The following is a 25,655-nucleotide window of genomic DNA, read 5'->3' as shown; positions in this document are numbered from 1 at the left end:
AGATAGATAGATAGATAGATAGATAGATAGATAGATAGATAGATAGAGATAGATAGATAGACAGACAGAAAAATCTATAATGAGGGACAGGGTAATGGCTCAGTAAGGAAGGCATCAGCCTCACAAATAGAGAGCCACCAACCTACAATGCAGATTTGTGAAAAGCTGCTGTATAATACAATTACCAGGTTTCTGCCAGACCCAAGCTGACTCCAACAGCGAAAAATATTCACCTAGGGGCAGGAGAGCTATAAAGAGGTTAACAGCACTTGTTGGTCTTACAGAGGACCTGGGTTTGGTTCCTGACATCCACATGGCAGCTCACAACCATCTGCAAACTCCAGTTCCAGAAGATCTGATGCCTTTTGCCAGCCTCTGAAATCACTGCACACACGTGCAGACAACATTGCACACACATTTTGCACAGACACACGCGCATACAAAACACCCATACAAATAAAATAAATCTTCAAAGTGTTCACCTAAGCTAAAAAAAAATCACTACCCATCATGCTCAGAAATTCTAAACCCAAAACATAAAATAGCTTGTAAAAAGGATTCATTTTTATTTATGTGTATATGTGTGTACTAGAAGAGAGAATTGGATCTCCAGGAGCTGGAGTTATAGGCAGTTGTAACCTTCTCAGTGTGGGTGCTGAGAACCAAACTTGTGTCTTCTGCAAGTGCATCAAATGCTCTTAACTACTGAACCATCTTCCAGCTCCAAAAGGTGGCATTTAATTAATACTTTAATAGGAGAGGGATACAAGGAGACCAACAGAGCCAAAAAATCTGGGCCTGGGGAGGCCGTAGAGACTGATGAATCAACCAAGGACCATGCATGGAGAGGACCTAGATCCGCTGCTCAGATGTAGCCCATAGGCAGCTCATTTCCCATGGGGATTCCCTAGTAAAGGGAGCAGGAACAGTGTCTGGCATGAACTTGGTTGCCTGCTCTTTGATCACCTCCTTTGGCAAGATGGCCTTATGAGGCCACAGAGAAAAAGGATGGAGACAGTCCTGATAAGACCTGATAGTCTAGAATCAGATAGTAGGGGAGGAGGACCTCTCCTATCAGTGGACAAGAGGAAGGGCATGGTGGGGGAGGAGGAAGGGCTGGTGGGACCAGTAGGAGATGAGGGAGGGAGCTACATCCAGAATACAAAGTGAATAAATTGTAATAAATAATAATAATAATAAAATAGGATAGTGATGGTACTTGTGGCATAATCAATTAAAAAATGGAGCTATCTTTGGTATTACTCTAAAATTCAATGTTATCATCTGTTATAAAAATAGTGTTTTTATATCACTGTTACAAAAACAGTGAGTTACTTGCTTAATTGAGATGAAAATGAAAATTGTACCATAGATTTCTTCATGGTGTTGGACCCAAATAAGTTAAAGGAACTCCTAATACAACAGCCAGGTCCATTCTACCTGAAGAACTACCTGTATGCCTCAGCACACCAAGGAATCTGTAAAGACCTGTTGTAACAGAATCTGATAATTTGCATAACCAGCCACTTTGAACTCATCTTGTTCCTGCTAATGAGATCATTCCTACTGACACATCTCGGGACACACAGGAATTAATGTTTCTCAGACCATCTTGAGGATGAGACTTGGTCAACAAGGTCAATCCTAAGTACATCAAGGATGAAAAATCTGGACTGGTATAATTCTTTTTCTGATTTTAACACACACCTTCAGAGACACCGTGGCCAAGTTGGAAGGTTCAAGTCCCCACAGCAGACAGTGTGATGCCTCTGTGTAGTGGGCAAACTCTGTGCATCTTAGATGCCATGTGGAAACAATGTGAGGATCTCAATTCGTCTTTCTTGAGTTCTTTCTGGCAAACGGATATTCATTCACATTCCCGGTGAGGTCTCTCTGTGACAAACCACTTTGCAGTCTATGCACTACTGAGGCTAACTAATCCATTATTGACTCCAGCCTCTGTACCCTCTAGCTACGGATTAGCTAGTGGTAACAAGGGGAGTAAGTGAAAAGTCACGTGACTCTCCACTCTGAGGACACACAGAGGAACTGATGCAGGTTGGAAATCTCAGCAAATTGAAGGGAGAATTGTTGTGCAGCTGCTAAGATGGCCAGCCCCATGCCAGAACCCCATATTCTGTCATTTTGAAGAATTATTGCCATAACTGTTATTTCAGAGATGTAATGTTAGAAAGAAAACAAAAACAATAACTCAGACTGGGGACAGGGTTTGGGGTAGGGTAAAGTACAATTTCACAGAAGCCTAAGGACACCAACAGAATATGAGGTTATGTCACATAATCTCAAGGTGAAGGACTCAAGCGCAGCTCTCAAAAAACAATCTTTCTCAAAGTATAGCACGGAAAATAAGGACAGCTGGCTCTCCTTTGCTGTATAATTGCATGTATTAGGGTAACTATCGCCTAAGGCAAGCAGGATAATATAAAGGAAAAGGCAATCTCCAAAGTAACAGCACCAATTCTAATGTTCTTCACCTCAAATCTTATTATCCCCAAATAACAAGTGTGATGGCTTCATCTAAGATTGACACCTAATATACCTTACGCTGTGACCTATACAATATGACTTATGCATAGGAGAGCACGGGGGTCTCCGTGAGCAGCACTGGCTTGTTCTTCAAGGGTTCTGTGACCCAGTTGGGCCTGTCATCCATCTCCGGGGAAGTTTGTTAACCCGTTCCACCCAGGCTCAACCTAGGCATGCTGAATGCTCTCTGGGCCAAAGCTCTGGACTCTCTGTGGGTTGTAAGCTCACTGGTAGTAGCTCTAGGACCCTCACTGAACAATAAGAATGCTGCGTTGAGTCCTACATGAGAGGCTTGGAAGCGTCACAGAAAAGTATTAAAGCAAAGTATTAAAGTTGTAGATCAAAGCTCAGAGAAGCTCTTCACATGAAAAGTGAGACTGACATCAATGGCTCCGTGAAACATGCCATTCAAAAGCGTTACTAGTTGTGAATATGTAAACTTTGGTGCTGCATATTTTATGAATGGGTAGCTAATGTGCCATCATTCCTGTACTCAGGAAACCTAGAACGTGGAGCAGCCAGGCTGTGGCGCCTCACACAATGTGTCTTTCTGCTCTTACCATGGCTCTGTCTACGTCTCCAGCTCAGCCTTATTCCTGTGTGTGATCAGTACACATGGTTGTAATGAAAGTCCGGCCATTGAGCAGGAGTAGATCCTTTTCTTCTGCACGTATGTTGAAGACCAGGAAACTGTTCACCAATCAAAGCTGTTTCCTCAAGTGCCCTCCTAACCCTTCCACTACCAAAGTGAACACGGTAGTATAGAGTTGGCCAGAAGCAACCTGGGCACATCCCAGCAAACAGGTCCTTACTGGAGACCAGATCCGTTACCTGTCAACTACAGAGGCTAAAATATGGTCTTGTTTTTAGTTTTCCTTCTATAAAATCTTGTTTCTAGTATAGGAGATTGATAAATGAAGGGAAGTTTTATATAATATAGATATCATAAACATATTATGAAATATATATTATAAGTTTAAAGGTAATTCCAGAAAAAGGTGACAAGAACAAGGTAAAAGAAACCAAGATGTACCCAACGGATGACAACCTGCAAAGGAGGGGATCCCTTTAGCTGGACTAGGGAAGTTAATATGTAATCATAGCACAACTAATTTTAAGTCCTGGAAGCCAAACATTTACCGTCCTAAAATATGAAATGTTTTTTATCATGAAGCAGCATTTTAAGCTGTGTCCTCGGAAGAACAGCAGCATTACCACCTAAAAACTTGTCAAGAATGCAAACATCACGTCCCTTCTAAACCCTGTGTGTTTTTGAGAAACAGAGAGAGAGAGAATATGTATGTGTGGCATGTGGGTGTAAGAGAGCGTGGGCATACACTGAGTGTGTGTGGGTGTGCGTGACTATATGTGAGACACTGTGCATATCTGACAGTGTGCATGTATGGTGTATGTATCTGTGTGTGTTGGTGTATGTTTGTGAGGCAGTTAAAGACCTGGCGTGTAGCTTATTGGTAGACCACTTACCCAGCTTATTTGATATTTGTTCCCCAGAAGGCATAGACCGACTAACTGACTGAATCTCTCCCCCCCCCCCCCCCCCCCCCCCCCCCCCCGTCTATCTATCTCTCAGTCTTTAATAGTTTACAGTGTTTGGAAGTACATAATTTTATACTGGATGAAGAAAGACAGAAGTCAGACATCTAATTTTTCAGAACGCCCTAAGCACACCCCCACGCATGCTAATATATTTTATTATATTTATTTTTATTATATTTTTGTTATATTTATTATATTTTTCCAAAGCCTTTCTACGGGCCTTTCAAAAACTCAAGAGAGAATAAAATTCGAAGCCCACTATTTTTAAATCATGACATAACCATGCCTTCTAGTAAAGACAGCAGCAATAAAGTTCACATACAAGTTACCTTAGGGAAAGTGGCATTTATTGGTCTTGGAGTACTCCTAAGATAGAAGGTCTTTATACAGAAGTCCCATTTTTGTTGTTGTTGTTGTTGGTCTACTGACTAAAGGGAGTCATTTTAACCTCTGATCAGCCATCACCAGAATATTCAAATTCAAGGTTGACACTCTGTCCTTTACCTTGTTCCAAACTCCTGCAGGGGTCCCTCTGCCCGGTGTCACACCATATGGGCAAACTCCAGACCCAGCAGGCAGAGGTAAGCAGGATGCGTCTGTATCTTGCCATTCCTCTGCTTCCTGTTGTTTTTGGAACAATCCTCACTTTAGCTAAACATATCCCTCTGGGCAATTCATTTTTAGTAAGAGAGGATGCCTCCCGGCAGAGCCTCCTAAATGCTCCTCCATTCTGACACTAATCTCAAGACTCTCAGAATTCACTGACTTGGCATCTTTTTTGGTCTTTAAAAAATACCCACTTTATAAAGAATCAAATAAAAGAACATCACTAACCACACACATTTTGTGAATTAAAAAAAAAAAACACACACGTAAGTAGTGAACAACTGGAGACAATCTTCTGAAGGCATTTTGTTTAGCCGTCTGTTCTCCTACTAGTTGTTGATGATTAGTGACCGATTTTCAAAATCTCTCTCCATGTTCCAAGTTATGTTTCAACTCTAAATTTACTATTATCTGTGGTAATGGGTGTAACATCTATTTAAGAGGAAGAATTTTTAATACCTCGCTTAGGTTTTCCTACCAAAATTATTTCTGCCTGCCCTAAGAAACATGTGTAGGAAATGAGACAATGCCAATGGTTGGAGACTAGTGAGGTGAGTAAGAACACTTGCTGCATACGCCTGAATACTTGGGTTCAAGTCCCCAGCACACATGTGAAAAGTCAGGATTTGTTGTACATGTACCCGAAACCCCAACACTGTTGGCGCAGAAATGGGAGGACTGCTTGGCTTCTGGGCTGCTAGTCTAGCGCCAGACTCAGTGAGGGGCTGTTTCTAGGGGATAAGGCAAAGACTAATTGCAAGGCATGCGATGTCCCTCTCTGGCCCCTGTATGCACCTACATGTGTACACAAACTACACAGAGACAGAAGCATATACCAGAAAGAACTGGGCAGAAGGGAGGGAGAAAGGGAGGAAAGGGGGAAAGGGGGAAGAAAAGAAGAGCCAGCCATATCAATGATGTCTATCACTAAGTTAATGTCAGTAACTCTTACCAAGCAGGTGAGCATGAAGCATATATACAAAGAAAAGCATGGTTATTGAAATATATATATATATTTCTCAAGTGTCTGTCACCTTGAGTACTCACTATAGTGAAGCGTTAGCTCCATATAATTTAAAAAAAAATGTATAAAGCTTAGAGAGGGAAGAGGAAGTCTCCTGGGTCTCAGATTCACTTCTTGTTGCCTTCCTTCATTACACGTTTAAAGATAATCAATAAAAGCTGATTTCTCTTTGTAAGCATTTTTCCATTCTGCCAGAAATAATAGCGGTCTCTGCTCTAAAATGAAAAAAAAAAAAAAAAGGAAAGTAATATTTACCATAAGAGGAGAAAATGGAACTGCCTAAGCATTTTTCCTGAGCCAAGTAAAACAACAGCAAGCTCAGTTTATTCTTAAAGAAAAAGACTCTTCTCACTATTCCCAGCATTAGCTCTGCTCTAAAAGTCTGTGACATCAACAAGTTTTCAAACAGCGCCTTTATTTTTACACTTTCAGTGACAACCTCCTTGTTTTCTAAGATTTTTTTCTTTTGCTACATTTCTGTGTCTCCATATGTATTAAAGTCAATAAAAGCCAATGGTGAATCAAGAAGCAGGCAGGAGAGACTCTGCCCCCCCCCCCCAGCATGGTCTAAGACGCAAAGCCCCAGTAAAGCTAACTCAGAGAAGAAAACAAAGAGCTGCACATAAATCTAAGTCTTGCCTGGAAACCCAAAGCTGCTTTGCTATACCCAATTTCAGCACACTTTCTTACAAAGTTTTACAAAAAATAATCTGAAATAAGGCACTGGGGCTTTCTAATCTGTAGCAGATACCTCAAAATGGTCATTTCTTCTGGGTTCTTCACAGAAGACTGTAAGAAAAATATCAAGTGGATAAATAATAGACTTTCCCTTTGTTATGAAGTTACAAATGCAATTTTACAGGTTTTTCCAGGCTTCCTGCTTCCCTTCAGTCTGTACAATCTATGCAGGTTGTCATATTTCACCAGGGCATATTGTAAATCAGGCAAGTTCAGCCAGTCAGGTTGAAGGATGGAGGCAAAAAAGCCCAGTGGAAAATATATAAAGTGCAATTAGAACCATATGACCAAAGATATTGAAGCAATACTTCCTGGAAAAGCGCCAAGTGAACATCAGACCTTGTCTGGTGTTACTGAGACAATCCAGTCCATTTGGTCCTGCACACATCATTCTTTAAACACTGTATTCTTTTCTTTCCTCCAAAGAAAAAGTTGCCAGAGAAGTCGAGATCTCACACCCTAATCAGCCTAGAACTGTATTTGTAACATAGTGGAAAACATAGTTGCCAAGACAAAACTTGGTTGGAAAAGTAGTATAAAATTAAACAAAGGTCCATGTTAAATCCACCCGGAGTCTTACAGGCTTATTGAGATCACAATATTGAATCAAACACCTTGTGCCTTTTCTATGAAATCTTTGCCTCTAAAGAGCTCAAGTGTCCAGCAAGGCAAAGACAATCCATGGGTCCACTCTTGGGTGAAAAAGAGCAAGATGCTATAAAATACAAACTATTTCCCTAGTACATGGATTACAAGCAGGCCATACATACCTGAAGAACCCTGGCACAGTAAAAGAATTCCAGTTAAAAATAAAAAAAAAGTTGCACTTTGCTGGGTCTAGTACCATAACCATTTCAGATCTACTTCTCCTTGTATTCCAAATGTTAATTATGATTACATCAGTAGACAAATGAAACATAATGTTCAATACTGCTTTGAGATTCTATCGAAACAATTCAAGTTTAGCAAAGTCACTTACCCCCCAAAAACTGTATTCCTCCAGCCACTCTTCCTACTGTCCTGGAGATGAGCTCCGACACACAGCAGCCCATAAGGGCAGTGAGAGCTACCAGGAGGAGCAGGCCACAGCCCAGGCCTGTCACTATGGTACAGACCCTCCACTCTGCGCTGGGGATACCCTGGAAGGAGGCATAGCGCCCACATTCCTCCACCATCACCATCATCTGCCGACTCTCATCATGCACAGGATAGGAGCACCTCCGGAAAGTGCCAAAGGATACAGGTTTGCCCAGCTGGGATCCCCAGAGCCAGTAAGGCATGAAGAACCCCACACAAGAGGTGGCAGCACAAAGGAAGGAAAGCAAAGCCCAGATCACTCCAGTACAAGTCAGGCTGGATGCCATCTTTCACCCGGCAGTGCCACGAGGGTTCAAGGCGAGTGTCCTGAAGGTGTGAATGGTCACCAGAAACTCCCAAGTAATCCACAGGTCTTCAAGGAGGACACAGCTCTTAGCTGTAACAAATCTTCAGTCAACTTCTCATACTTTGCGGTTATGATGGTGGCCCCTGGTAAAACACAATAGGAAACAGTGAGAGTTAGGTATGTCTAGCTTGTTTCTATAGGTCTCCGGAAGCGCTACCACGTTCAGTTAACAAACTTGAAACTCCTATCAACGCCTCCAAAGTGGGATGAACCGGCTCTCTCCACCCGCATCTCCAGACAAGTTTTGCCGAAGTAGCTCAAAGCCTTTTCACGTCTTTATCTCCTGTAAAATGCTCCCAAATTAACTCTGACAGCTATTTACTTAAAGAAACGAATGGCTTCTATTTGCCAAGCCAGTGAGTTCATTTCACATACTCACATGAAAGGCAATGTAGCATTTTTACTAGCAGTAGACATAATTCAGGCTATTAAAATAAAATGAACTACACTGTAGTTTGTTTATTTGGCTTGCTAGTCCACCCTTAAGTTTCTAGCAGCTTCTCTGCATCTCCCGATGGGCGTGTCAACCAAGCAAAAGGATGGTGGTTAACTTCTTACAATCTCCGAGTACTGTAAATTTCACTAACACTTTACCCACCTCCCACCCCCCCAGGTGTATGCACGGATCAAACCACGGTCACACACTCCCGGTACACGATAACACCGAGAATGCCTTCGGTCTTAATCTTCTGGGCTATACGCAGCCCCCTAAGGCTCACACCTTCCATTTTGACTCATTCGCTTCAGTGATTTCACCTGCTGGTCGTTTCACCTGTGTTTAACTCTAACCAGAGAAAGCACGCACGCTTTCCCAGTCCCCAATGTCAAATGTCAAATGCAAAAGGTTCGATGAGGACGTGGGCTGAGTTGCACACCTGGCCACACTCTCCACAAAGAACGCAAAAGTCCACCCTCCTCCGGGTTCCGCCTGCAAACTGCATCTCAAGTCCAGCTTCAGAGCCTACAGCAAACTCTTGTTTCCTACACTTCGCTTGCCCTCCGTCCTGGATCCTACCCAAAGGGCGCTCCCTCTGGCTATAGTTTTTTGTTAAATCTTGTCAGCTGTGAGCAGAGGCTGAAGTGGAGTTGATCTGGGGGTGACCAGCAAAGGTCGGGGGTGGGGGTGGGGGGCGGTAAAAGGAAGGAGGGCCTCGTCCTCAGCGGGAGCGAGGCGCCCTAGTCCAGACCAACCCAAACCCACCAGCCTCCCCGCAAAGTGCTCGGCACACCCACCGCACCCCGGGGCCCACGCGGACACAGACACAATGATCTGCGGATGCCGAGCGGCACGGGGAAGTTCTCGCAGCCGGCCCCGGGAAAGGGACGGGAGAGCCGTGGGCAGGCAGCACCCCCAGGAGACCGACACCAAGTCGGGAGAGACGCGGCTTGCGGGGCGCGGGGCCGCGGGGCGCGCTCCTTACCCGGCCGGGCGGCGGCCGCGGTCCCTCGCGGGTCCCGGGCGCAGCGCAACTTGCTGTCTTTTTCTCCCCCGGGCGGGGACGGCGCGGCACCGAAGACCGTCCTTCTCGCCTCCGCCACTCTCCCGGAGGAGGTCGCGGCGACTGTGGGGAGTCGGGATGGAGGAGGAGGAGGAGGAGGAGGACGACCCGCCCGGAGAGTCCGCCGGCTATGGCCGTGCGGCCCGGGAGCGCCAGGGATGCCGGCTCCAGCTTTGGCAGGCGAGGCACGCGCCGCCTCCTCCCCGCCCTCCCCTCCCCGCCGTCCCCTCCCCTCGGCCCCGCCGCGCAGTCCCGGACGCGCGAGAGTGGGGGCGGCAGGCAGACGGAGAATTCCGGGAGAAAGTTGTTCGCCTCCTCCGTGGCTCCCCCGGGGGCGTCGAGGCCACGCCCGACCCCCGTTTGCTTTTCTGGGTCAAGCATTGGGGGGTCTGGGAGCGGCGGGGTTCGCGCAGGCTTTATGAGGACGGCGGCGGCGAGAAGTAGCCTCGCAGACGGGCGGGGTGATGTCTGGGAGCACTAAGGGGCTCTTGAGAAGTCGTCACTTTGGAGGACAGAGACCATGACGGGTGTGGACGTAGGGATGAGAAAGGCCGGGCACGCTCCGCGAGGCTGCTGGATTCAGGGAGGGCAACGCCAGGGAGAAGGCAGACGGATCCTCCAGCCAGCCTCTCGCTACAGCTGCAAACCTTTGGGAACCTCTTACAAGACATTTCTCTTCCTCTTCCCTGTGTTTCTCCACTCCCTCCCCCACTCCTCTCTCCTCTTTTCTCTACCCCCCTTTCTCTCTCCCCCAATGAAGGAGACCCTGCCTCTTACCCCCTCCACTCCCCAACCTATGAGCAGTCTTAAAATCTACACAACCTTTGGGTTTTCTCCCTGAAAATCAGCTCTTAGGAACCTGCCCCTTCCGAGCATTTAACCCTTCTGTGCTCTGTCAGGGCTGTGTTCTGCTGGTGACTGGCTGACCCCTGGAGTCTCCGCTGAGGAGAGTTATTTTAGGAAGCCACCATCTGGGAACCACAACTGTTGAAGCACATACTTTCCTAGATACAGTTTTTGTGATGTTCCTTTCCAAAGCAGTTGGAAGTCATAAATGCGTAGGAATATATTTCGTAATAAAAGTTCAAGAGCGCCATTTAATTGGGCAACACCAGCAAGAGACCGTTTGTTTCAAGATTGTTTGAACGGTTTTAAGTGATTGATGCCACGCTTTTCCTTTAACATGAATACAATATGGGTGATGAGTCTCCCAGGAAACAGTGCAATACACCTTAAACTTATCAGAATATTCTTGAGAAAGGAAGAGACTTTTGGCAGAGTCTGGAGAGGTTTTTGGTAAGCATGACGCATGACCGGGAAGGCCAGCTAGTCCACAAAGTGAGGGTCTGCTCAATAAATAAACAGGGCACACCCAGAGTGAGCTAGCTGGAAGTGTGAACAAGGCCAAGGCCAGGAAGGTGTGTTTCAGAATGTCACACGGTTCAAGCTGACCCACGAATCTCCGGTTTAGAGGTCTAGATTTGGAGTTGTCCTTTGTTAATTATGTTTTAATTCTTCTTGCGCAAATCAGCAGTTACTGAGTGTGGTGGCTATGTAATGACTGCTCTGACTTCTAGCTAAGTACCACTGCCTGGCTATCACAGATCTCATATCTGTGTAATGTGGAGGTAGCCGATACCAGCATAGACAAAATTATATAGTGGCAGCCAGACCCACCCACGCACATACACTCAAACCCTGCCCACTGGAGAACAGTTCCAGGACACTTTCTCAAGCCTGGAGCAGCTTTAGGTCGTGACATGGATTGTCAAGGAGGCACTAGCAGTGACCATGCCACCTGCAGATTCTTCCATGACTGTGTGCCAGTATACTAAGTTTATGAATGGATGGTTTTCGCTAATTCTTCAAAAAAAGGGAAGGGGGAAAAAACACATGAAGGTAATTACTCTCTTACAGAGAAACAGGTGATTTACCTGAAAGCATATGGTTAAAACATAGACTTATTTCTTTAAAGTCTCACTGTTTGCATTCTATTAAGTAATGTAAATGTTATCAGAGAGGCTTGGTTATTACGAAAAGAGAAGAAAAGAAGAAGTAAAGAACTTTGAATCCTAGCAGAATGAAATATTAATTATGTGTGGAATCATGGCTGCTGCACTTCCTGGGACTGGACATTCCAACTCAAATGAGTCTGTTACTTCCTTGTAAAACAGCTTGAAACCAATTACGTTTGTTTCTGAACTTCAGACTGTCAGTATGATGACAATATGGGTACTCCTACCCAAGAGGAGGGAGTTAGGGGTCTTCTAATCTTGTTCAAGTACCTGACTTCACAGACTCCTTCCCGTATCTCACTCAAAGGAGATACAGAATGAGCACATCTCATTCCTTTTTCAGTCCACCATATAATTATTTTCCCAAACTATAATATCTTCTGAATTACCCTCTGTATTCAGGCATGCATACTTTACAAGCACATGCATTATAATATCTTTTAAAACCTTTGCATTTGATTTACATCTTCAAAGGATTTTTAAGTTACTTCACAGCCAGGAGTTCCTACACAGCAGATGTTGCTGTACCTCCATTCCAGATTCTGGAGCAGAACGTTTGGCTAGCAGGCCTCCTGAGTGGGGAATGAGATCATGAAGGTGTGGAAGACTGTAGGCATATGGCAGACTGCAGGAATTCGTGACAACACTTTCAGTTAGCTACTCACTATTAACTCCCAATCCCACCCCCTTTGTTCAGCAGATGCTTGTCTCTGTGTCCCTTAAACTTGTTACTTGACTCCCTTGCAGCTAATGAGTCTACTAGGGAGGCCTTGGGAAAACTATTTTTTGCTCAAGCAGGAAAGCTTGTGAGAACATCTCTCCCACCTTCCTGGCTGTCTTTGCTTGGGTTCTTACACATGAAGTGTTTGGCATTACAACAACCATCTTGAATTCCATGAGGACGGGAAGGCCACAGAGAAGTGACATAGCATCTTCACGTTGTCAGCTCTTTACCTCCTTTTGAATTTTCTTTCTGCTGGAGTTATGGGTATGGGCCACCATGCCCAGCCCCTTGTGAATATTTTTAAGCAAACAACAAAAGCATTAATATGGTTTAAGTCACCGGAAGCTGAGAGGTAATTTTTTTTTCTGATAATTGTATCTCCAATTAAGCACTGTGCACTACATATGTTCAATGACAAGAAATACACATTAGTCAACTTGGTACTGTGGTGCTTGGCATTGTGGGTAGAGCAGAGCCTCAATAACTGAACATGAACGGAAGAATTAATAAGTAAATCAACATCATGTGATTGCTATACTTGCTGTAGTGCAAGCAGAGTTCCCTTTAAACAAGTAAGGTATGCTATGTGATGTCACTGATGTAGTGGTGACACAGGAAAGAGAATGAAGCGCTTCTGGCCACTAAGGAGGGAAACAAGAGATCACCATTCTCTAGCAGGTTCATCTTCACTTCCTGTTCCCTCTTTCCTATCTTAAGGGAGCAGCAGAGGCTAACATTTCCATTTCCTGCATTTCAGTCATGGGATGCCAGGTATGATGAGAAATTTCAATATGGTAGGAATGAGGACACCGGATATGGGAAGGAATCTTGATGCCTTCACTAGACCACTGGATTATGTCTGACTCTCTGGCAGACTTCAGTAAGTTTTTCCTGGCCCAGTAACTTTTACTTTGTTCTTTGAGGCAAGCAGTTGGCATTACAGTAAAGTGGGTTAGGCAGAGCACTAAGACAGAGAGAGGATGGAGCAGGGTAGGGAGTCATTTCTCAAGCAAATGGTGAAGGAGAATGGTAGATAGTCATTGTCCGCAGCACGTATTTGAAACACGCTTTTCTCGAAGCATTGCAATAGGAACAAGAACAGCCTTAAAAACATTTTATAAAAGTCAGACCTTCGAATAATGCCAAAAGGGAAGTTCTCGGTATTGTAAATTTATCTGATATAAAAAGTTTCCCTTGAAGTGCCGACAGAAAGACAGTAGGTACCAAAGAAAACTGTAGATGAGAGGTGCTGACAGGACCAAGGAAAAGAGGTCTTCATGGCTACTCGCTGCTCTAGTGCCCATCAGCTCTTCATCAGTGAGAAAACACACGTCTTCATTCCAGAGCTGTGCTGTGGGACCCCTCAGATGCTCCGCAGCTGCGCAACTGCAGCCATAGTTTCCAGTACTGCCACAGTGAACTGCCCCTTCTCCCTCATCCTGGACCAATCCTTCTGCTTCCCACATCCCATCTTGAGGCTGATTTGAAAAGCCACCGCGAAGGTATCCTGCTTTATTTTGTCAGTCTTGTACACAGGGAACAAGGTTTCTGTTTGAAATCATGTGGGAAATACTAATATGTCATGACTACCCTTACCATAGCTATTCTAACTGGGGTTGCCTGTCCCATTTCCCGTGACTTTCCTTTAACGTGTTTGTAGACCCAAGTTGCCTGACCCCACCGGAGTTGTATTTGTCTAGTTATGTACAATTTCTAGATATGGCAATTTGTATGACTGTATTCCCTAGACACTCACAGAAAGAATATGTATGCTGCCTCTGACCTGCTCCCAGCGGTGCTGTCTGCATTATTCATTTAAAGTTTGCAAATTACCTTGGAAATGTAAAATGTCATGTCATTTCTATGTATTATTCCTTTATACGTTGAAGTAGCACACAAATTTTAAATCAATAATTTATTCATAAGCTGGAACACATGAAGTATTAAATCACATTTAATATACTAAGGGCTTCACACTGAGCCATCAAAATGGGAAATGACCACAATACATAGTTCAGCTACTTGGCCAGTATGCACTGTACCTAGTTAGGTTTTTAATGAATTAGGGTTCTTGTACTACTTTAAAATTACTATTTTCTTTCCTTTTTTTTAACCATCATCTCAGCAGTTGTCTGTGTTTTCTGGTTTTGTTTCTTTTTTTCAGTATGTAAAGAGATGCATTTTGTGATGACAATTGCCAGTAGGTAAGAATTGTGGTTATATTTTGTGGGGTTTTAAGGCAGTGTATTGCTAAACTGAAAGGCTGGCTTTCAGTTCATGGCAGTTCTCCTGCCTCAGCCTGCCGGGTGCTGAGGTAACAGGGATATACCATCATTCCTTGAAAGAATTAATTTTTATGCAAAATAATATAGACTATCAATCAGTTGTAACTTCTGAGGATTTTGAAATCTCAGTTCTCCCAACAGTAAAGGACATTTTGTGGACTGATATGTTAATAGACTGATCTAACGAGAGAAAGTCACAGTTGAAACTTGATAGCATAATTTCCCAAAGGAAATGGTTTCCTATTTTAGCTGTAGTGAAATGGAAGGCTTCTCCCCAGCTCTCTGCTTTTCTACGAACCCTGGCCCCCACCCTCAAGCCAGTCGCCTGGACAACCTGAAGAGTCAGGAGAGGCAGGGACACAGCGACTCTCTCACACCAGCAGGAGACTCCAAACTGAGGAGTCCGAGTCCAGCTCTGATCACACAGCAGAGACCAAGAAGAGTGGCTATTCCTGCTGCTCTCAGGGTTCAAGTCAAAAGACATGTTTGCCCCTTACAGAGTGACGGCCTCGATTTGCTACCAGCAGTGAGATGGCAAGACTCTGGGCTCTCCCTGTGACTATATTTCCTCTCAATTTGTTCAGATTTCAGATGAAGAAGATTACTACTTGCTGTCCCCCTTCAGAGGCCGAGTGAGAGTGATCACACAATGAACATTAGCAAGTTCATTTAACTGTTACGTTTTGGTGACCAGTTTGCTGGAAGCTCCAGAGCAGGGCCAGGAAGACACACAGAAAACGATGAAACCAATTTTCCAAGTTGACATTGCGCTGAACTGCCAAAGATTTTATCTTAAATGCTATACTTGGTTGACTTGCCAACTAGAGTGAGCGAGTGAATGGAAATGGAATGGCATTTGGCTAGTTATGTCTCAGAAGATCAATATCTCTGCATGGTAAAAGCTAAAGAGTGTAGGCAATGTGACAAGAGCAGAAGACACAAGGATAAAAATAGAGTTAGGAGCAGGAAATAGCACTGAATGTGTCAGCAGCCAGACACAGGGTGGGCAAGAGGAAGCACAGACACACACATACACAGTCACACACACACACAGAGAGCAGATACCAAGAAGATGGACAAGAAAACAGAGGGGGCTGAGCAGTCCCCACAATCTTTTTTTCTGCCTGAATACATTTAGGACTCAGAGGGCTCAAAGGCCTAACTTCAAGAAAATTTATCTGAACCTCATACCTTTAGTGAGGGAGGTGCCTACACTGCTCTTTCTTGGAGGAAAACTCCCCCTGGGCTGTGAGTCTCAGATTTGTCTCATCCTGACTCACACTGACTCCAAAACGGGAAAAGAGTTCCTGGTCACAGGACCACAGAAGCCAATCATTTTACAAAATGACAAGGGTGAACTTCACACTTCATAACTTCAATACAGCTCCCTCAAAAGGAAGCCCAGGTCTCAGGAGCCTACAGCCCCACCTGCAGAATGTCCGTAGGGTCACCTAATTAGTGAGCTCTGCTGCCTTTGTAAATAGTCAGGCTGGTCGTCTTCCCAGACTCTCCTTTATCTTGTCCCTCTTGTCCAGCCCTTGGAAGCTAAGTCTATTCTCTGGTTATTTTCAGCTTTCCCCACTTTTATCACTGTTGTTCACTCTCATCCTTGGGGGAGAAGAGCATGGACCAAGGCACCATAAAAGTCTCTTCCCCTGCCACATCCCAAATAAGGAAACATTTCTTATGATAAGAGATGTGAATGTACTTTTTTCAAATATTAACTGACCCCAGGTTTATTTTCAGAATCATAAAATAGAGGCTGGAGAGATGGCTCAGTGGTTAAGAACACTGGCTGTCCTTCCAGAGGACACTGGTTCCATTCCCAGCACCCGCTTGGTGGCTCAACCATCTCTAACTCTGGTCCCAGGAGGTCTGATACCTGTGCTGCACAGACACGAATGCAAGTAAAACACCCTATATGTTAATTAGTTAATTAATTATGATACGAAATAAATGCGTTGAAATGCATTGCTAGACTCTATTCTAGGCTAGAAAAAAAGTGGCTTATTAGGTAAAGTGCTTACTGAGCAAGCTTGAGGACCTGTGTTCATATCCCTAGTGCCCGCTTAAAAGAGCAGTAAGCCAGGGCTTGGTGCTGTGTGGAGGCAGGGAGATTTCTAGAGCTTGTTGGCTGTAGTGCAGCCCCCAAAATAATGAGCTCCGAGTTGAGTAGGAGACCCTGTCTGAAAATGTTAGAGATGTAGAAAAAGACACCAAGCATTGACCTCTGATGCATGTACACTCACGCGCGCACACACACACACACAAATGACTATATTCCAAAGGATACTTCTTGGAAAGCAGTGCCTTTTCATCTATTTAGCATGCATCTTATCTCATCTTAGATATCTCGAGCAACATATTAAAAATAGGAAGTCCACATAATGGCATTTAAAGACAGAATGCATAGATCTGTTCTTTCCGAAAAGAACCGGAACCAGCTTCTGGCCACTGTAAGCGAAATGCATAGCGTTTGGGGAAAGAATATCCCATGGGGGGTCAAGACGAAGGGTCTGGACCTTAAACAAGCTGAAACGACTCAAAAGCTGGTTGTGATTTATTTATCTATGCTCTGGCCAGCACCTTTATGTCAGCACGTGTTTTCACTTGCCCAAGGAGAGATGGTCGAATCCTTGGTTAGTGATAAGGGCTTGAATGAATGCGGGCACTGGGATTGCACTGAGTTTCCTGCAAGGGTTTGTGCTTGGTTTTTGATACTAGAAGCCCCCTAGTGTCCAAAGAGCAGCAAAGGGGGATTGTCTTCCATAATCTTTCCTCTAGGGATGATAGCGCTTATTAGGCTGCAGCTAAACTGACTTTTCTGGTGATGATGGACCAGCTTCCTAACGCCCCTCTACTCAGAACACTTATTTGAGAGCATGTGTGGTTTAGTATAGATGTGTTGAAATACCAATAAACCAGTGAGCCTCAAATGCCATCTCTGCTATAAATGATTTTTTTTTTTTCAGAAAGTTTTCCTCTATGTAGCCCTGGCTGTCCCAGATCTCTTTACGTGGACCAGGCTGGCCGTGAACTCACAGATCCATCTGCCTATGCCTTCAGAATGCTGGGGTTAAAGGTGTGTGCCACCATACCAGTCTTACAAATGCACTGTTATTATTTTTGTCCTAATTTTTTTTCAGCCTTGCTGAGCTATTCTTTTAGAATTGTGATTTGCAGCCAGAAATCACACATATTATGCTTACTGGTAATTGTTACATTCTTTCATACAAGCTGCTGGGTTGTTTGGAAACCATAATGGGTCATATTTTAATATGGGTGTAGTTCAGAAAAGAATTGTGACACAGTGAGGGATAGAACCTGATTGTCTTGAATGACAAAGACATTGAATCTGGTGAAATGGAAGAGATGGAGGATGAGCATCTGCGGCTTGAGTGATGCCCTCTACCTTGCATTCTTAAGTGTAAAACATAAAAGAGGGAGACACAAAAACAAAACACACACACACACACACACAAAAAAAAAAAACAACTTGTAAGATTTAGGCATAGTTAGAAGGCAGGAACACCCAGTTCTGGACTTGATTTAGTTGCCAAATTGCTGTCTGACCTTGGACAAATAACACTGAAAAACAAGAAATCAGATTCTTCTGTTTCCTACTCCAAACACTTCAGCACGGCAACCTGAGATCCACTGCAGTGACAAAAATCTAAGACTCCTCAGGATGGCTTATCAGCAACTGAAATGTCTTTCTCATAGTTTTGTGAAGTTCTTCAGAAGATTCCATCTCTGCTGAGGCCAGCTTCATGGCTTATTGACAGCCTCCATCTTACCTCTCTCCAGATCACCTTATCTGGCAGAGGAGAGGAGCTCCCTAGCTCTATCTTCTTTCTCCTTCCTTCTATCCCTCCCCCCTTTGTGTGTGTGTGTGTACAAAGGGTAGAGAAGGCAAGGTTAGTTCTCTTGCCTTTTATTTTTTTTTAAAGCCCTAAATATAAAAGTACTTGCTTCATATTTGTTCATCTCCTAAACAACCCAAATGCCAGTGGGTCCAGGACAATCAGACTGTGTAATAAGACAGACAAGGTCATCACCAATGGCCAATCAGGCTAATATCAGAAGATTTCTTGCCATGGCATGTCAGTAAAATCACATTCCCTTAGAGTCATTTGTTAACAAATAACACAGCACATCCAAATCTATCTAATCTATCCTTGTAAGATGCATTGCTGTGTAGAATTAGTGATCATCCAATAATCTACTGTTTCCAGGATTAATTTTTTAATTATAATATTTATTGATGTTATGTGTGCATATGTGTGTGTGCATGTGAAACATGACATACCACCATGTGTGGAGAGTAGAGAAGAACTCACAGGGGTCAGCTCTCTCCTTCCCTCCTGTGGGTCCTGGGGACCAAACTTAGGCAGTCAGATTGGAAGCAAGTGCTTTTCCAGGCTGAGACATCTCACTGGCCAGCCAGGGTTTAAGAGAGACACATTCAGGCAGGGGACAGAGCTCCTTCAGTAGATTTCATGCAGAGGCCTGGATGTGATTTCCAGTACCACACAAACCAGGAATGATTGTGCACACCTGTAACCCCAATCTGAGGAAGATAAAGGCAATTTGACGGTGTGATCAGAAATTCAAGGGAAGCCTGGGATATTTGAGATCCTTTTCTAAATACTAAATAAATTCCAGCCACATGAATAATCAGAATGCATCCTAATTCTAATGTATTATTGAGTTTGCAGTACTCAAATAATGATCAGGGGGGAAAAAGATCCCTGTAATTGCTCTTTGATGACCTGGTATATCTTAAAGATTATTGGGTGTGGGAAGTGGTAGGAATAAATGTTTGCCCTGAGCTCATGAAGTCTGAACGTGAAAGCTTCAGAAGGCTGTCCTCTAATGAGGCTTTCATTTCTCCCACACTATCTCTGAACCCATCTTGTCAATCCAGTTTAGCAGCCACCTAAAGCATCCTCCTTTGTAATGTGAGAACCAGATGGTCCTGAAATAGCCTAGAAATGTGCACTTTGGGTCCACAAAGAAAACACTCATTATGATCTGCAAAGTCCTTATTAAATGGTACTAGGTCAAAAACACAATGCCCCTTACCTATTTTTATCAATTCTCATGATAATTCTTGAAAATTATTGCTAGGTCAGATACAAAAATTGTCTGCACAAAGTATCCATGATCTTCAAATCCTTTGGTTTTTTTTTATATATAATTTTAAAATTTACTATAAAAGAATTATAAAAGCCCACACACTGAAATTAATCAGACCCAGTACCATAAACTCAACGGACTTCTACGTATTTAGAGAAGACATTCAGAACAAAAGCTGTGAAGCTTCACATTATATTTTGTAATTTCACCATCAAATATATTTTATGCACTTACCATTTTATTGTCCACTTTTACTATTTCAAGAGTAGAGACAGATCTGAATACTAAACAGGAGGAAGCCTGCTAAAACAATATTAACTTTGAAATTGGTATAGAAACACACATACACCACTTCGTGTTGATCATGTTTGAGAAACTGAATGTTTGGGTTTTTTTTTTTTCGTATTTACTTATAAAAGAAATCATTCCTGGAAGGATAATGGATAAGGTACTTTCTGTTGAAGAGTTCTCAGCACTGACACCTGCTGGGGCTGGAGGGGGATAGTTTGGCATTTTGAGGAGCTCCTCTGACCGGCTTGGCTGGAGGGAATGAACTCCAAGTCTCACCTGCCTTCTGCTTGAGATTTAAAGGTTACATTTCTCATTATTACAAAAAATATGAGGAAAATATAAGAAAACAGAAAGAAGAAACTCAAATCCATCAACCTTCTTCCCATTATCTGATGGCTTTAAAATATACGAATTGAAGAATTCCAATTACAAACAAACACCTACAGCTGTGTGTTCTCTTCTCTTCCCCCTGGGTATAACGTTATCCCTCTGGTCCTTGAAGATGGGCTGGACTGAGTGTATGGAAAGGAAAACAGAATAACTGCAGTGGAGAAGAATACAGATATGACCTCACCTAGGTGAACAAGTGAACATCGTCATTGATCTTGTATAGGTAAAAGGTACCCTCGATGCCCTCATGTCACCTCAAACCAAGGCTAACCACGGTGGATCAACGAAGACTGGGGCCCAATTTACTAACTACCTGCAAAAGTCTGCACCCGTCAATCCAGGAAAAGTAAAAGGAAATTGAGAGAAATGGGCTGTGCTGGCTAGTTTCCCTGGAGTCATCAGACAGGAGGGAACCTCAACAAAGAAAACGCCTCCCTAAGATCAGGCCTGTAGGCAAGGCAGTAGGGCATTTTCTGAACTAGTGATTGACAGGGGAGGGCCCAGCCCACTGTGGGGTTGGTGCGCTCAGCTGGCAGTCCCAGGGTCTATAGGAAACAGGCTGAGCAAAGCATGGGAGCAAGCCAGGAGTAAGAAGGCAGCCCAGGGCCCAACCACAGGCTTCTTGCACGTCATCAAGAGTTGTGCTCTACCCTCAGGGATCTTACGGGTCATCACTATAAGATCTTCTGCAGTCACAGGGCTCCTACCCGTCAGCATGAGTTCTAGCAGAAGCGATTGTACTGGAAAAGTCCGACCCTGCCACGGGCCCGCTGGATTTCATGGACCTTCATGACTTCACTTCTTCATGTGAGGATTCAAGTGCTGAAAAGAGAATGGATGTCGAGAGAGAAAAACATGAAACGGAAAAAAAAAGTCGAATCTTGAGCATTTATTCTCAGACTTCACCGTGAAATCATCGAGTTCTCCCTGGCAAGGAAAAAAAAAGTCTCCCCCATTCTTCTAAGCCAAATTGAAATGTCTTCGTGAGTTTTTCCTCCCTGTTCAGATAGCATCCCTCCATCTCTGCATGTCCGTAGCAGTTTTGAGTCATTTATTCCCATGAGTCATGGAAGTAAAGACTGAACATAAACAAGTCATCTTTAATTGCATATAAAATTCCTCTCCTTAACAATTGCTTTTTCTATTCAAATTTAAATCTAATTTTCAAACATATTTCAGCACAAATGTCTCGGGGTGAATGAGTGTGTTAAATTACTTAGACGAGATTGGGAGCACTCAGGGCACTATGGCTGTACACATTACATTTCTTAGGAGGCTCAAATTATAGTGCTCTCCTAGACCAGCTAAGGGGCGCGTAAAGGAGCCCCAAGCACAGGGAAGTCAAGATGTCTCCTTTGTCTTGCTTTCTCAATTCCAGAATCATGACATTTTCAGATCATAAGAACTGGACTTTTTTTTTACTACTATGGGTAAAGACAGGGACAGGTGACAATGGCCTTGATGTTTGTCCTTTCTGCGTGGGCAGCATATTCAGTGATTTCTGTTGGCTAACAGGAGCATAGGCAGATTGCCTGGGATAGCCTCACAGCAGCACATCCTCAGGGCACAGGGCCAGCAGGCCAGTGTGGGTGGACTGACCCTGACTACTCCGGGGACAATCTGAGCATTAAAAGAGCACATCGTAGGTGCTCCACTTCCCTGGTACACCCCATACCCTAGTTCTGCAGCTTGCACCATTTCCTGGGACCCACCCTGATCTGCAGCCCAGGACACCAGCAAAGATCAGGGAGCAGCAGGAAAGCTAGAGAGCTGCTGCCATCAGAGACCACCAGCTGTACCACAACCCCAGAGACCTACTATCATCAGAGACTGAGACCCAGGCCTGCTAATATCAGAGTCAACCAGATGGCTAGAAGTCAGGGTAATAACACCAGCAACAAACCAGGGCCGTATGACACCACTGAAACCCAACTATCTACCACAGCAAGCCCTGAGGATACTATCACACCCGAAGCACAAGAAAACGCTCTTAATTCTGAGATTATGAAAGTGATAGAGGCCTTAAAAGAGGAAAATAAATCCCTTAAAGTAATGCAGGAAAATACACTCAAACAGGTGAAGGAATTGAACACATCCATTTAAAAAATACAGGAAAATATAATCAAACAGGAGAAGAAAATGAATACAACTGTTCAAGACCTAAAAATGGAAATGGAAGCAATAAAGAAAACACAATCTAAGGCAATCTTGGAGATGGAAAACCTAGGAAAAAGAACAGGTACCACAGACAAAAGCATCACCAAGATACAAGAATACAAGAAATGCAAGAAAGCATCTCGGGTGTAGAAGATACAATTGAGGAAACGAATACATCAGTCAAAGAAAATGTTAAATCTAAAAAAGTTCCTGAGACAAAACAGCCAAGAAATATGAGACAATATAAAAGATCAAACCTAAGAGGAATAGGGATAGAAGACTCCAAGCTCCAAGGCCCAGAAAATATTTTCAACAAAATTATAGAAGAAAACCTCTCCAACCTAAAGAGATGCATACAAGAAGCCTACAGAACACCAAATAGATTAGACGAGAAAACAAAATCCTCCCATCACATAATACTCAAAACACTAAATGTACAGAACAAAGAAAGAATATTAAAAGATACAAGGAAAAAAGATGAAGCCACATATAAAGGCAGACCTATCAGAATTAAACATAACTTCTCACCAAAAACTTTAAAAGCAAGAAGGACTTGGGGAGATATCTTACAGACACTAAGAGACATAGATGTCAGCCCTGACAACTATACCCAGCAAAAAAAATTTAATCATCATAGATGGAGAAAACAAGATATTTCATGAGAAAAACTAATTTAAACAATATATATCCACAAACCAAGACTTACAGAAGATACTAGAGGGGAAAATTACAACCCCAGGGGGGTAATCACTCCCAGGATAACACAGGAAATAGATAACCCCACAACAGCAAAACCAAAAGAACGGAGGCACACAGCTCATGCATGCATGCGCATGCACACACACACACACACACACACACACACACACGCACACACACACACACACACACAAACACCAAAACATAAAAATAACAGGAATTAACAACCACTGATCATTAATAGCTCTCAATACCAATGGCCTCAACTCCCCAATAAAAAGACACAGACTAACAGAATGGATGCATGAACAGGACCCATCATTCTGTTGCACACAAGAAACACACCTTAGCAACAATGATAGATACCTCAGAATAAAGGGCTAGAAAAAGATTTTCCAAACAAATGGATACAAGAAGCAAGCTGGAGTAGCTATTCTACTACCTAATAAAATAGACTTTCAACCAAAATTAATCAAAAGTGATGGGGAAGGGCTCTTCATACTCATCAAAGGAAAAATCAACCAAGATGATATCTCAATTCTGAACATATATACTCCAAATGTGAGGACGCCCACATTTGTAAAAGAAACATTACTAAACTTTAAATCATACATCAAAGTCCACATGTTAATAGTAAGGGACTTCAATACACCTCTCTCATGAATGGACAGATCAAGACAGAAACTAAATAGAGAAATAATGAAACTAACAGTGTTAGGAGTCACTTGGACCTAACAGATACCTACAGAACATTTCATCCAAACACAGGAGAATATACATTCTTCTCAGCACCTCATAGAACTTTTTCCAAATTTGACCACATATGCAGACACAAAACAATCCCCAACAAACACAAGAAAATTGAAATAACACTTTGTATTCTATCGGACCGCTATAGTTTAAAGCTAGACTTTAACAACAACAGAAACAACAGAATGCCTACAAACTCATGGAAACTGAACAACTCTACTTAAGGACCACTGGGTCACGTAGAAAATAAAAAGAGACATTAAATACTTTCTAGAATTCGATGAAAATAAAGGCACAACATACCCAAACTTATGGGACACAATGAAAGCAGTGCTAAGAGGAAAGTTCATAGTACTGAGCACCTTCATAAAGAAATTAGAGAGAGCTCATACTGGTAACTTAACAGCTCACCTGAAAACTCTAGGAAAAAAAAAGGTAGCAAACACACCAAGAATAGTTGATGGCAGGAAATAACCAAACTCAGGGCTGAAATCAATAACTTAGAAACAAAGGAAACAATACAAAAAAATCAACAAAACCAAGAGCTGGTTCCTTGAGAAAATCAACAAGATAGACAAATCCTTAGTCAAAATAACTAAAAGACAGAGGGAGAGTATCTGAATTAATAAAATCAGAAATGAAAAGGGAGATATAACAACAGACTTTGAAGAAATCCAAAGAATGATTAGATTGTACTTCAAAAACATGTATGCCACAAAATTGGAAATTCTAAATTAAATGGATGGTTTTCCTGATAGATATCACTAACCAAAGTTAAATGAAGATCAGGTTAATACAATTTAAATAGGTCTATAACCCCTAAGGAAATACAAATAGATATCAAAAGCTTCCCAACCAAAAGGAGCCCTGGGCCAGATGGTTTTAGCATAAAATTCTACCAGACTTTCAAAGAAGAACTTATACATCAATACTCTTCAAACTATTCCACAAAATAGAAATAAAGGGAACATTGCCAAACTCATTCTATGAGGCCACAGTTACCCTGATACCTAAACCACACAAAGACTCAACAAAGAAAGAGAATTTCAGACCAATCTCCCTTATGAACATTAATGCAAAAATACTCAATAAAATACTAGCAAACTGAATCCAGGAACAAATCAAAAATAAACCCACACTCCTAAAGGCACTTGTTTTTTGACAAAAAAGCCAAAACCATACAATGCAAAAAAAAAGAAAGAGTCTTCAATCAGTGGTGCTGGTCTAACTGGGTGTCTGAATGTAAAAAAAATGCAAATAGATCTGTATTTATCACCCTGCAGAAAACTCAAGTTCAAATGGATTAAAGACCTTGACATAAAACCTGGTACTCTAATTCTATTAGAAGACAAAGTGTGGGGAAAGTCTGGAAATCATTAGTGTAGGCTTAGATTTTTCACTAAAGGTACTTTATTTAGGGTTCTTAAACACCTTTACCTCTCTTCCACCCCCTCCCCTACCTTAGATAGGAGATTAGTAGGGAAAGGGGCTATAGACCTCTATTATCTACTTCCTGCTGATTAGGGTCAATAAGTCTTTAGGAGATTTCAAAACTCAGTCATCAGGATACCAGCAGTCCAGTCCAAAGGCCACCACCAAGCAGCAACATGAATCAGCACAAGCCAGAGAAAGCCTCAAGATTCAGTTGGATTGCTCCAAGATGTTCTTTGGAATGTTTCTCTCTGTGAAGTCAAGTGTCAGAGTACAAAGATCAGCACGGTGATGTCAATCCAAAAAGCAAAGCCTCACTGTGTGTGGGCTTCTATATCTCCTCTCCTCAAAGTCCACAA

At 42.9% G+C, this 25,655-nt stretch overlaps 1 protein-coding gene across 1 annotated transcript in view; it reads right to left on the bottom strand.

The window, feature by feature from the left end:
* Positions 1-9,603, bottom strand: part of Lhfpl6 (LHFPL tetraspan subfamily member 6) — a 187,213-nt gene extending 177,610 nt beyond the window's left edge. The window contains exons 1-2 of the mRNA XM_055596915.1: positions 9,338-9,603; positions 7,452-7,999 (exon numbers count right to left, since the gene is read on the bottom strand). Of these exons, the coding sequence (XP_055452890.1) occupies positions 7,452-7,836 (385 nt within the window). The 5' untranslated portion in view covers positions 7,837-7,999; positions 9,338-9,603. The remainder of the gene's footprint in view (positions 1-7,451; positions 8,000-9,337) is intronic.
* Positions 9,604-25,655: the final 16,052 nt, after the last annotated feature.

This window comes from Psammomys obesus, unplaced genomic scaffold (genome assembly GCF_907164565.1).
Source record: "Psammomys obesus unplaced genomic scaffold, mPsaObe1.curated_primary_1811, whole genome shotgun sequence".
Classification (NCBI taxonomy): Eukaryota; Metazoa; Chordata; class Mammalia; order Rodentia; family Muridae; genus Psammomys; species Psammomys obesus.
The sequence above is the reverse complement of the archived record's forward strand: the minus strand, read 5'-3'. Positions and strand labels throughout refer to the sequence as shown.